General features: G+C 40.7%; 1 protein-coding gene across 10 annotated transcripts in view; it reads left to right on the plus strand.

Annotated features, from left to right (window-relative positions):
• Positions 1-3855, plus strand: part of dlc1 (DLC1 Rho GTPase activating protein) — a 515219-nt gene extending 511364 nt beyond the window's left edge. For all 10 annotated transcript variants that reach the window (XM_072252658.1, XM_072252661.1, XM_072252657.1 and 7 more), the window contains one exon: positions 339-3855. In XM_072252658.1, coding sequence (XP_072108759.1) covers positions 339-456 — 118 coding nt within the window. In that variant the 3' untranslated portion in view covers positions 457-3855. The remainder of the gene's footprint in view (positions 1-338) is intronic.
• Positions 3856-14529: the final 10674 nt, after the last annotated feature.

Raw genomic sequence — 14529 nt, forward strand, 5'->3', positions numbered from 1 at the left:
ATTGCCAAAGCATGTCTGCCCAGTGTAAGAACAAAATCATGTCTTGCAGCATCCACCCAAGGCAGTGGCACTGGTTTCCATTGCCACCAGCATTTGGGCAATTGAGATAGGAGAAGTTAAGAGCTACTCCCATGCTGAACCCTCCAAGGAGGTACATGTGACCCTCAGCATTTAAGAACCCTGCCATCAGTCTGGCTGTCTTGAGCCACAGTGAAAGGACACTGATATTGTCTTCAGGCTTCTTTCTAAGCAATGTAATTTGTTATGGTCAAACATGTTGTTTAGATTTTTAAATGGCTGTGGTAAATTTTAAATCCATGTTCTCTCTTTCCTTTTAGGGGAAGGATGCCAGAATGGTACAATAAAGTTTTTGGACACTTGTGCGCAGCGGAAGTTGTTAGAATACGGGACTCTTTTATTATTCACGGCTCCGGCAGTCAAGAAACCAAGCATTAGGGGACACCTTCCAATAAACTAGCCTGTTAACTCTGAAGCACGGTGCTTCAAAGAATAATGTTTGAAAGGAAACTGGTGGACCTGCATTATACGTTTATGAGAGGTCTGCATGAATCAGACCTTGAATAGATGATTTTATTTTTTAAAGAATTCTTAATTTTGACTGTAATGATGTACTTTAAAAAGCTGCTTAATTCATTCATGAGGGCTGAGATATAGACCTTTACTGGAATACAGTTGGAATAATGGTCTTTAGATAAAAATGAAGTGCAAAGTTGCATTGCATTTCCTTGTTTAGTGGCCACAATTGCTTCTATGAAGCATCAAGCATTTTGTGTAATGTAAATCAAGCCCTGGTGCATACTTGTGATTTTTTTTCTATTATTCTCCATAACTTCCTTGTTTATGAATCATTGTTGTATTTTTCAGAGTTGTGCTTTTCTGTTTCGCTTACTTGGTTCAGTTATCTAGCTAGCATGGTGCACCTGGAGGCGTGTGTGATTGAGGATGTTTCTAAGCAATTGAAATGTGGGAGATTGTGTAAAGAGTGGTGTCTGGTACACTTCTTGCTTGGAACATAATTTGCATGGCAGAATGACACCCATCAATTGAGGGTCCGGTGGAATTTAAGGTTTCAATATCGTAACTTATGCAAAAGACAATGAGGACCACTTTAAGGCCACTTCTCTCCGTTGGAACTTTGTTTCTTTCTCCCCCTCACGCTAGAGTCATACTAATTTCTACATCTGAGAGTCTTCCCTGCCTAGTATTTGAATAGGTTTCCTTGGAGAACAATCTTAAACCCAATAAATCTTTGATTGTACAGCTAAGACACTAGTTATGTCTTTAAAGTTGGAAGGGGGGATTCTTTTGATGAACAATACCTCATTTTTTTTCGTACCCATGATTCAAGATCTTCATGTAGTCTTGAAAACTTCGAGGGATAGAAGCAATTTTAAAAGCAGTGACAGGTCTACATTTTAGCATACCAAAAACAAACTAGGCCACGTTTTTAATAAAAGGCATGTTGCTTCAAGGTGAAGGCAATGTTCTGAAGTTGTTGCCATGGAGTATTAAATGATGTATCTTTTAAAAACAATACCAGGAATTGTCATGAAAGAGAACATCCTGGATCTTTACTGGGAGCCTGCTGCATGTATTTTAGTCAGTTCTTTCTGTTTTACATTGTGATAATGTTAGATAAACTAAAATAGTTCTTGAGTAGGGTGCCACCCTTTTTCACCCTACATCCCCTTTTGCAGCAGATTTCAATATCCCAACATCACCTTCTGCTGAAAATTGACTCTGAAAACCAAGGTGTGCAATATCTTGGCTTAAGGTGCTAACTTGCAACCTCCTCGAACATCTTCAACCCATCCCACTTAGTTTCATGTTGTCAGGAGAAAATATTGACAATGATAGTCTCTGCACCACGATTGCTATCCTGAGCAACATTCATTGATGCTAATTCAAGGTTAGGCTTGGCAGACTCTTCCCAACTGGCTGCCAGTGATAGGAAGATATTTAAAAACGCAAACAACAGGAATTCTGCAGATGCTGGAAATTCAAGCAACACACATAAAAGTTTTATGTGTGTTGATAGGAAGATATTTATGTTTTAAAGAATGCCATTACAGTGGTTTTGATTTGGAGCAGAACACTTGAGATTGTTAAAATTCTATCATGGAAAATGATGGAGACCTTTTTTTCAGAAATCTGATTTTTATTCGATTTCAAAGAAAAAATATGAAACAAATTATCACAGAAAATACAAATCTGAAGAAAGTGTTCAGGAAATCTCCTGCCTTCTACTTTATCACTCAGTTCTTTCCTTACCTCCCCCATTTCTGTGTTTGTTTTATCTCTATGTTTTCCTTGCTTTGATGAAAGGTCATTATTGGAAACATTGTTTCTTTTTCCGCAGATGTTTTCCTGACTCTCTAAGTGTTTCCAGTATTTATTATATATAGAACAAGGAACAGCATATCCATGAAGGTTACTGATTATGGTAGAAACCCTGATAGTGACCTGCCAGGAAAGAGAACTGGCAAGTGCTAACTGTTTCAATCCCAAGATACATGTTTCAGTCTAATGGGCCAGCAAGCTTTAGTCAGGAGTTCAATCACAACCATTTCAGGGGTGCTTCTGGTGTCCTGAGATGAAATAGATGAAAGTTACTGGATTTATTTTTGGCCTTCCAGTCTAGGATCTTGGCTGGGATCCACAAGACACCACTTTCAAGAGAAGTCTGGCTTATGTTCGTGAATCCCCACCTAATGCAATGACCCAGAGGCCCCATTCTTAAAGCAACCTCCAAACCTTGAAGAAGGGAGATATTTGAATTTCAGACACAACTCTGCCAATGTTACTGTTAAGACGTTCTGCGTTTACAGGGCCCATGCAGTAATACAAAATAATATTGTGTTTTGATTGTGTATGTGATGAATATGTTTTCCTTGGACTGTATGGCTTTTTCATATGTCTATCTTAAAACTATTCCCAGGCATACGTGTGTGGTGCCACATTATTACAACTGAGTTGTGGACCTCCAAATAATATTATGATGTATATTTACTTAGTTTTCATTACATTTCGTATCACTCTACAATTCCCATCAAAGATTTAATATCCATGGTATTAGATAATATTGGAAATAGAAAGCAACAGAAGATCTCCAACTATTGACAAGTAATCCAGACATGTTAATGATAATCTATAACCTTTTATTGCTTTTATTTTTGTTTTAATTTCGGTTTTCTATCGTCACCTGACAATCATAAAAGTTTGTTAGCAATCACAGGGTGTGAGGTGCCAAGTGGTCCTCAAATAGAAAGTAGCCTTTCTTACAGGTTTTACTGTAACATTGATGTTTGTTTGAGGCTTTAAATGGAATGTAGTTAATGCATTTGCTGCCATTGGGAATTCAATAACCCTTTTTTATTATCTGGGTGCTGGAGCCCTAAGTGAGCAGAATTTAAAAGAAGGATTTATCTAATATTGTTTAAAATATTTACCATTCAGTGTTATGTAAAGAGCATTTAGTGAAATTTGTGACAATGAAATCAATTTTATTAGTAATCTATCAGTGTTGTCCCTTCACTTTACAATGCTAGCTTATCTCTCTGTTTTGTTACCAGAATTCCTTTGGTATTTGTATGTAGATTTTGAAGTCACTGTATATACCATTGTATTGTAAACACATACACATGTCTAGCTGCATATTGCCAAATAGGGATAACGCATGTTATTAATTATTTAAATATTCATGTATTTATACCTCAATTATACTTTTTGTACCTTTCTAAAATATTGTAAATATTTTACTTTGTCAAAGCTAAGGCATAAAGAAGCTAGAACGTGTTTATATCTTTGTATGTCTGTACAGTTATAACCATCAAGTGCACTATTAAATGTGTTAAAAAAGATCAGTCGTTCTTTGCAATTTGTTAGTTGCGTGTTCCAGCAAGGTATATGAACAACCACCTTTGGTCACTTGTAGCACCTATCCTGCAGTATGGGTAACCCTGCTCTGCTTGTCTTGATGCACCTTGATCTGTCCTGTTTGAATGGTGATTGAAAAAGATTTAATAAATAAATCCAACCAGAAAGACAAGAGCTGATCTTACCTATAAGTTGAGGGTAACTTTATAAGATGAATCCTGAATTTAGTTCAGTGCCAGCCTTGTGCAACTCAGTGATAGAATACCAAAGGACCTTAATAATTTGTAACTACTGACAAGACCAGTGCTAAAGGAGGACTAGCTGTTTTTTAAAATGCTCGTTTGTGTCTTCACATGTTATCAGAATTGTTAGACCCCAAATGTGGGTTTTGTGGCACAGGAGACCACTCAGCCCATTAATCCCGTACCTGTCAGTCCATTCCCTTTACTGATTGGCATAGGTCTGTAGGGTTTGGCACCAGGGCCGTTTTGGATTGATGTAGGGAACAATTCGACTGCTGTGTGGGTGTGCACACCTCAGGTTTACCTGCAGCTCCATTCACGGCCTTCGCAAGGGACTCGCCTTTTAACGGATTGAGTGTTTCAATCGAATGAAATTAATGCTGAAGGTTTGGTGGGGGGGGGTGGTCGTACAATATCTACTAACATCAGTAAATTACAAGGTACATGCCAGACAGCAGGGAGGGATTCAGGTTAATACCCATTCCTGGTAAAATCATTTAAGTCATGGGAACAATCTGCAGTGGAGAATATAACAGGGCTAGTACGAGCATCATCTGTGGGGAATGATGATCTGCTGGTAGAACACTTGAAACACTGTCAGCAAGTTAAAGAGACCCTCTTAAAAAAAAGCAGCAGCTGAAGAAATTAATGGACTTCATGAGGCACCGAAGATTCTTCTTGAAATTAAAATTTCAGCAATGTTGATTAAACAGGAGATGCATCTCTGGACTAAGCATTTTGCTAGCAATAATAATATTAAGGTAACATTTCAGATTCACTCATTTTTGATCACGTCAAGGAGGGGTTGGAAATGTTAAAGTGACTGACCCGGTTGATCCGCAGGAGGCCTCGCTCTGACTCCAGGCAGGAGTGGCACAAACATACAGGTCTCTGCCACAGCAAGGCCTCATGAAAAGAGAGTGGGCTGAGTTTAGATTATAGAGCATAAAATCAGATGCTGTGGAGCAGTGAAGTCTCGATGACCCAGATTAATGTGAGAAAAACCTGTTCACTTTGGAGTTAGTTTTCACTTCTATCATCAGGTACAAACAGGGTGTGAAACCCTGTAAGTGGGCATGTGGTCCCTCCGTCCTATCAAGCTGATGGAAACCGAGTCTTGGGTGCCTAAAGAATCGGAATAGGATCAGGTCTATTATCACTGTCTTATGTGATGTGAAATCTATTCTTTTACAGTAGCAGTACACCAGCAAAAATTACTATCAATTGCAAACGTAAACAAATCGTGCAAAATAAAAGAATAATGATGTAACAATGTTCATAGGTTCTTGGACCATTCAGAAATTTGAAGGCAGAGGGAAAGAAGCTGTTTCTGAATTGTTGGATGTAGGGCTTCACCTCCATAATCTCCCCCTTCCCCGAATGCAGTAATATAAAAAAAGGGCAATGTCTGGATGGTGAAAGTCCTTTATGATAGATGCCTCTTCTTGAGACGTCCATCACCTCTTGAAGATGTCTTCAGTGGTGGGGAGGGTCATGTCTGTGGTGGAGTGGAGCGGCTGAGTCTACTGGTGTGGACAAATAGAGTCTCCTGGTGGTGGGGTACTGATTGTGGATGATCAGCCATGATCACAGTGAATTGCGGTGCTGGCTCAAAGGGCCGAATGGCCTCCCCCTGCACCTGTTGTCTATTGTCTACTGTCTACTCTCTGGAGCCTCTTGCAATCTTATGTACTGGACATCCATAACAGCTGGTTGTGCAATTAACCAGAATGCTCTCCACCATACATTTATAGAAATTTGCAAGCGTCTTTGGTGATATACCAAATCTCCTGAAATTTGTAACAAAGTACAGCCAATGGCACGATTTCTTCAAGATTGCATCGGTGTGTTGGACCCAGGATACATCCTCCAAGACACTGATGCCAAGGAACATAAAGCTACTCACTCTTTCCAACTCTAACCCCTCAATGAAAACTGGGGTGCATGTTCTCCTCACCTCCCCTTCCTGAACTCCACAATCAATACCTTGGTCTTGCCCCAGCTGTACAAGGCAGCAAGCGCGTTAACGCTTTGCTCAGCTATAGGGGGCAGTTTGTGGAACTCTGGACATCTCAGCGAAAGTCAGCACAGTCTGCACCAGCTGGAACCTACAAGGCTGACAGACTGGCCAGCTAATGCTCTCCATTTGTCAGCTTTGGAACCGAAATCAGCAAGGGACTATTGTGAACCCTCTTTCCATCAAGTTATTTCCTCAGCAAACCTCCATCCCTGCCCTCATCACTAGTGCGAACCATTCTAACTGATGCTCAGAAGCTCACAGGGAGTGATGTCTGCAAGATTTTTACCAGTTAAAGGATGTAAGCTTGCCACATCTTGAAGATTTGATTGATTTGGACGCAGAGTAATAAACAAAACTGGAGATGCATTCATTATAAATTGCCAGCGCTCAAGAATCAAGAAATGTTCCTTTCAGCTAGTTTCAAATACTGCTCCTTTAGTTAAGAAAGTTAAAAACAAGTAAATATAAACCTGTCACGTGACATCAGAAATAGGGATGTTGCTGGAATTTATCATCAAGGGTTGACTGAATGAACACTTAGGCAAGTGTGGACTTATCAGTGTGATTCAGCATGGATTTGTAAGGGATTACTCATATTCAACTAATCTAGTTGGATTTTTCAATGAAAGGTGGGTGTATCAGCTTTTGGATGCAGTCCAAGCAGATTCACAATTGATACAAGCTTACAGGAATTTTTTAATTGAAACAATCATGTGAAAGTTTTCTGATAAGAGAGATTCTGATAAGAGAGATGGAGTAAAAGAATTGCTCATTGCGGAAGACAGGATGGCAACCTTCACCTTATAGAGCTGTCAATAGTTGTACATATAGTTGCCTCTCAGGATTTTATACACCTTTATAGGAATCTCAGTTGGAAGAGTTTGGTAGAAGGTCAGTTGTACAAATGGGATAAGAATGTTACAATGACTCATGGAAGGATTAGGTGGCCAAAATCATGAAGATGGAAATCAATGCAAATAAATTCAATATCGTCAACTCTAAGAACAAGAGAGACAAATTAGAATATTTTATTAATAGTGAGATAACTGTAATTCAATAGAACCTATTAAAATGAAAGAAATATCGGTTTTTATTGGAGGGGGGCTAGATAACAGTAAGAGAATGATACTGCATCGTACACTCTTAGTTAGATTCTATCTAGAGTACGTTATAGAAAACATAGAAAATAGGTGCAGGAGTAGGCCATTCGGCCCTTCGAGCCTGCACCGCCATTTATTATGATCATGGCTGATCATCCAACTCAGAACACCGCCCCAGCCTTCCCTCCATACTCCCTGACCCCTGTAGCCACAAGGGCCATATCTAACTCCCTCTTAAATATAGCCAATGAACTGGCCTCAACTGTTTCCTGTGGCAGAGATTTCCACAGATTCACCACTCTCTGTGTGAAGAAGTTTTTCCTAATCTCAGTCCTAAAAGGCTTCCCCTCTATCCTCAAACTGTGACCCCTCGTTCTGGACTTCCCCAACATCGGGAACAATCTTCCTGCATCTAGCCTGTCCAATCCCTTTAGGATTTTATACGTTTCAATCAGATCCCCCCTCAATCTTCTAAATTCCAACGAGTACAAGCCCAGTTCATCCAGTCTTTCTTCATATGAAAGTCCTGCCATCCCAGGAATCAATCTGGTGAACCTTCTTTGTACTCCCTCTATGGCAAGGATGTCTTTCCTCAGATTAGGGGACCAAAACTGCACACGATACTCCAGGTGTGGTCTCACCAAGGCCTTGTACAACTGCAGTAGTACCTCACTGCTCCTGTACTCGAATCCTCTCGCTATAAATGCCAGCATACCATTCGCCTTTTTCACTGCCTGCTGTACCTGCATGCCCACTTTCAATGACTAGTGTATAATGACACCCAGGTCTCGTTGCACCTCCCCTTTTCCTAATCGGCCACCATTCAGATAATAATCTGTTTTCCTATTTTTGCCACCAAAGTGGATAACTTCACATTTATCCACATTAAATTGCATCTGCCATGAATTTGCCCACTCACCCAACCTATCCAAGTCACCCTGCATCCTCTTAGCATCCTCCTCACAGCTAACACTGCCACCCAGCTTCGTGTCATCCGCAAACTTGGAGATGCTGCATTTAATTCCCTCATCCAAGTCATTAATATATATTGTAAACAACTGGGGTCCCAGCACTGAGCCTTGCGGTAACCCGCTAGTCACCGCCTGCCATTCTGAAAAGGTCCCGTTTATTCCCACTCTTTGCTTCCTGTCTGCTAACCAACTCTCCACCCACACCAATACCTTACCCCCAATACCGTGTGCTTTAAGTTTGCACACTAATCTCCTGTGTGGGACCTTGTCAAAAGCCTTCTGAAAATCCAAATATACCACATCCACTGATTCTCCCCTATTCACTCTACTAGTTACATCCTCAAAAAATTCTATGAGATTTGTCAGACATGATTTTCCTTTCACAAATCCATTATTGCACTTAAGGCTGTGTTTAGCATGAAAGGGCAAATATTCCAGATTGTAGCAGGCACAAAGGGCATCATTAGGAGAACTGGTTGCATAAACTTCCAAGCATTAAGAAGGTTGAGGCTTTGTCTGATGCTGATTAACTGATAAAGGGATTTGACAGGTTAGATGGAGATGGCAACCAAAAGAGGAATCCAGAAGAACGGAGCAACATTTCACATTCAGAAAGTTATCAATAAGACTGAAAGAGCACAGAAACTTTTTTTTAAAAAGATGTTGCCAGGACTTGAGGACTTGAGTAGCAGGTTAGGACCCTCAAGCGTAGGACAATGAGGGAGATTAGAAAGAGGTATAAAAATTACAAAGGGTATCATCATCATTATGTGCCATGTCATATGACGTAGGCGATCATGGTGATTGTGATTGTTCGTGGCAAATTTTCCTACAGAAGTGGTTTCCCATTGCCTTCTTCTGGGCGGTTCCTTTACAGGTGACCCAAACCGTTATAAATACTCTTCAGAGATTGTCTGCCTGGTGTCAATGGTCGAATAATCAGGATATGCACCAGCTGCTCATATGACTACCCACCACCTGCTCCCATGGCTTCACATGACTCTGATCCGCTGGGCTAAGCAGGAGCCAAATCTTGCCCAAGGGTGACCTGCAAGCTAGTGGAGGGAAGCAGCGCCTGACATCTCCTTTGGTAGAGATGTATCTGCATGGCGCCACCCAAAAGTATAGATAGGGTAAATGCAAAAAGGATTTTTTTCACTGAAGTTGAGTGATACCTAGAATGACAAGTCATAGGTTAAGGGTGAAAGGTGAAATACTTAAGGGGAACCTGCGGGAGAACTTCTTCACTCAGAGGGTGGTGCGAGTGTGGAACGAGCTTCCAGTGGAAGTGGTGGCTACGGATCCAATTGCAACATTTAAGAGAAATTTGGATAAGTACGTGAGTGAAAAGTATATGGAGGGCCATGGTCCTGGTTCAGGACCATGGCCCTCCATATGAGACTCAGCAGAACAACAGTTCAACATGGGCTAGATGGGCCAAAGGGCCCGTTTCTGTGCTATAGTGCTCTATGACTCTGTGACCCTATTCAAACCAGGCTATGCAGAATAAAATGAGGAATCGGTATTTTTCCTCATAAAGTCTGGTGTTAACGTTTTTAAAACTTAGTTCATTAAGCATTGATTGGCAATGGGTATCCTGAGCTGGGAACAGAGGCCATCAATAGAGTGGTGGCACAGACTCATGATCTGGTTGGACAGTGAATCAGCTCCAGGTTCTCAAACTTCCAGCTTCCACTCCATCCTGAGCTGTCTCAGGAGTGCAATCAGACAAGAAAATGCAAGGTAATTATAAGATAGATTGAGAGGTCAAGAATCCATCTTGTTATATAAGTTCCATCATATTGTAACTGTGGGATAGAAGCTACCCTAAGTCTGAATATGTGATTAGTATAGAAAAGTAGAACCGAGGAAGATTAACCACAATCATAATGAATAGTATTCCAAGAGAAAGGGACAGAATGGCCTTCCCTTGTTTCTGTTTCCTATTCTGTTGAACTCTTGAGTCCTCATGCACTACCAGGGTCCTCAGACAAACTCCACACTGCTGGTACTATTGAATTTCTAGAGCATTGCATTATTATTAATATTCTTCAACCTCCTTGATTTCTTGAAGCAAGAAAATGAGGAAGAATACCTGCAGATTTGATGTAGTTTGTATGAATCTGTAAGTCACAGATGGGCCAGCAGATGTCAGTAGTAAGCCAAGAAATCAAATTTTGTGCCCAAGCCAGTTGGTTTTGCACTTCAAGTTCCGATTCTGATACACTTATTTATTACATGTACATCGAAATATACAATGAAATGTGTCATTTATGCCAGCAAGCAATATAACCAAGAATGTACTGGAGACATACCTTGGTGTTCATTTAAATTTTGCTGCAGTTACAAATATTTGGTAGCCCATTTCACATCCCACCTAATTTTATATTTTTCAGATTTCCTTAAGACATAGGAAGCAGACATTCGGTCCATCAAATCAATGCTGCTCTCCGGGCAAACCCAATAATCCCAATCCCAATTCCCCCACTTAATTCCCTGTAACTGAGTGTCTCTCAGATTCTCATCAACCAGCCTCCCAACCACACTCAGTGTAATTGACAGTCGTCAATTATTTCACCAAGTCAGCTTGTTGTTCTGAGGCTGTGGATATGGGCCAGCTCTGGCTGCTCTGGATTTCGTGTCTGAGGACCCACTTTTGTTCTAAATGCTACTTGCTTGCTTTTATTGTTTGTATGGTTTGCTTTTTATCTCTCTCTCTGCACATTAGGTATTTGTCAGATTTTTTTTAATAGGCTCTTTTGGGTTTCTTGTTTTATGGCTGCCTGTAAGGAGATGAATCTCAAGGTTGTATAATACATACTTAATTTGATAATAAATGACTTTGAACTTTGAACTTTCTATTTAATCGAGTAGTCAATTATTTATTGCTGCGAAGTTGGAACCAAGCTGCACTCTCCATTGAGAACATAACCTGGACAGTTGTTTTTGTTAGCTCGTAGGGATGGTCTTGAGGACAGAAAGTGGAGTTAGGAGTCAGGTTAGGGATTAGAGACAGGGGTGTGGGGGAGACAGATGTCAGATTATGTTATATTTTGTAACACCAGAATATAAATCTAATCAAAATAAATATACAGAGCCAGAAATAACATATCCAACCTCATTTTTACTTTAACTGAGGTGTGCACTCCTGACCTGGTGGCATGATGACGTATGCCATTCATGTACTTTTACATATAAATAGTAATGAATTATGTAAACAACAAAGAATGGTAAATCAAACAATATATTTACAATATTACTCAAATGAACAGACTACACTCCTCCTTGTTTACCTATAAAATCAATCTCAATATAGAATGCACCTCAACTTATATACATGTATATTCCAGTTTAAGATGGCACTGGTGAAGCCCATCGACTACTTATCAATGGCAAACAAAACAAAAAATACAACTAAATAATTTATTGATAATATTTCTTCTGATAATATTTCTGGTAACCAATCACCACAATCACTGGAGAGGCAAGCGGAGGCAAAGCAGAGTTGAGGGTCGAAGAAAGAGGGTGCGAGGCAAAGTAGAGGCAGAGTTGAGGTCCATCCACCAAGCTAAGAGTGAGGAAAGACCTGAGGTCAGGCAAATTTGGAAAGCTCAGGTACAGGCTGAAACATACTTTGATAATAAATCTACTTTGAACTTTGAACTTTTATATATATAATACTATATAATACGACTACTATATAGACATTGCAGCATAGTAAATATTAAATTGTCCCATTCAAGCCTAAAGATTTAATCGCTGAAGAGGATTTTTTACCCTTGTGGAATAATATCTTAACTGACAAGGGGTTTACCCAGCCTGGTAGGTAAAACTTGTGGCAGTGAAACAATATCAGGTTTTGGGTCTCCATGGGACTGCAGGAAATGGTTCTGACTGCTCTAGACATCTTTTTTCTGGAAATGTTGGCATCCAGGACAGTGCATGGTGTGATGCTCGATCTGCTGATCTATCCCAGGACACCAGACCAAGCTCTGAGCCAATCCTTTCATTCTGACCACGCCTAGATGACTGACATGTACATGTAGCTCCTCCAACATTTTAGCTCTCAGCTTGGATGGTACATCTCTCAATCCCCACATAACGCAACCACCATCAAGGGCAAGTTCATCCTGGTGCTGGTAAAAACGGGTGAACTAGAGCTTATGCTGCATATCCTAGTCATTTTGTGTTACCATGTGGACCTGAGACTATGTGTGGTCATTTCTGGTTTCCTTTTCAATCATTTCTGCCATTGTAGGGACACTTCCAATTTACTTCGGGAAGACTATGTCAAGAGGAATGGCCCCTTTTGTAATTTTTCAGGTATTTCCTTTTCCAAGGGTAAATGGGACAATCTATCAGTATTTCTATGATTAGTTGAATTCGATCTTGTTAATGTATCCTCCAAGAAACAGAGCCCATCTCTGCATTCGAGCTGCTGCTGTTAGTGGATTGAAAATGGACACTAGTAGTTGATGATCAATTATGAGTAAATTCCTTCCCACACATGTACTGGTTGAAATGTATTACATCCCAAGGCTTCTCTGTCAATGTGTGTGTAATTTTTATCTGCAGCGGTAAGGGAACGTGATGCAACGTCTATGGAGCATTCACTTCCATCATTCATAACATATGACATGATTGCACCTATACGAATAAATGAGGCATCACAGGCAAGCTTCGCTGGATGATGTAGATCATAAAGTGTGAGTAAAATGCCTGCCATCACCATTTTCTTTGCCTTTTGGAAAATCACCTCGCACTTCCCGATCTGTCGTAATGAGTTCGAGGACTGGAGCACAGTAGCCAAGTTTGGCAAGGACTATTAAAGAAATTGAAAAATCTAAAAAGGACCACAACTATAACATGCCCTTTGGCCTTGGGACATCCACCACTGCTTGAATTTTCTCAGAACACTTGTGCAGTCCATGTGCGTCGATGCTGTGACCGCAGTAAGTGATGCTTAGTTTAAAGAATTCACACTTGTTGCATTGTGCTCCGAGCCCATACTCTCGTAATCTTTTTAACACTGTCTTGAGAGTTTCAGGTTGCTCCTTGTCATTGTTACCGGTAACAATGATGTCATTAAGGTAACACTGAGATCCTGGGCAGCCTTGTCGCACCTGGTCCATGGCTTTCTGTCAGAGTGCAGGTGCAGATGCTACTCCAAAAATAAACCTACTATAGCAATAAAGCCCTTTGTGAGTGTTTATCATGAGAAACACTTTGGATTTTAGAGTCATAGAATCATAGAAAAGTACAGCACAGAAACAGGACCTTCAGCCCATCTAGTCCAAGCCATACCATTTAAATTGCCTACTGCCATGAACCTGCACCCAGACCATAGTTCCCTATACCCCTACCTTCCATGTATCTATCCAAACTTCTCTTAAATGTTGAAATCAAGCTTGCATGCACCACTTATGCTGGCAGCTCTTTCTACACTCTCACGACCCTCTGAGTGAAGAAGTTTCCTCTCATGTTTCCCTTTACAACCTTATCTACCTGTGCCACCACTTTCAATGAATTATGGACTTGTATTCCCAGATCCCTTTGTCTATTGCATTCTTCAGTGTCCTGCCATTAACACCTCACAGTTGTCTGCATTAAAATCCATCTGCCATTTTTCGGATCTTTCCAGCTGGTCAAGATCCAGCTGCAAGCTCTGGTAGTGTTCCTTGCAGTCCACTGCACCCCCAATCTTGGTGTCATCTGCAAATTTGCTGATCCAGTTAGCCACATTATCATCCAGATTAGTGATATGGATGACAAACAACAACAGACCCAGCACTGATCCCTGCAACACTCCACTAGACACATGTCTCCAGTCAGAGAGGCAACCATCTATGACCACTCCCTGGCTTGTCCCACAAAGCCAATGTCTAATCCTACTTCTGCCTCATCCTGAATGCCAAGCAAATGAAACTTATTAACCAACCTCCTATGCAGGACCTTGTCAAATGCCTCGCTAAAGTCTATGTAGACAGCATCCACTGCCTTGCTTTCATTAACTTTCCTGGTAACTTCCTCGAAAAACTCTATAAGATGGGTTAGACCTGACCTACCATGCAAAAAGTCATGCTGGCTATCGCTAATTAGTCCATGTCTATCCAAATACTCATATATCCGGTCCCTTAGAATACTTTACAATAACTTCTCTGCTACTGAGGCTACTCCTGTTGCCCCTGGACTCCACTTAATCTAGGAGAGAATTCCTCGGCCTCTATGCAATGATGCTCACTGGCTACTTTATCATGAATCGTATAACAAACCGGACAGGCTTTGCAAAACTTGTGGCA

Source organism: Mobula birostris, chromosome 3 (assembly GCF_030028105.1).
Source record: "Mobula birostris isolate sMobBir1 chromosome 3, sMobBir1.hap1, whole genome shotgun sequence".
Classification (NCBI taxonomy): domain Eukaryota; kingdom Metazoa; phylum Chordata; class Chondrichthyes; order Myliobatiformes; family Myliobatidae; genus Mobula; species Mobula birostris.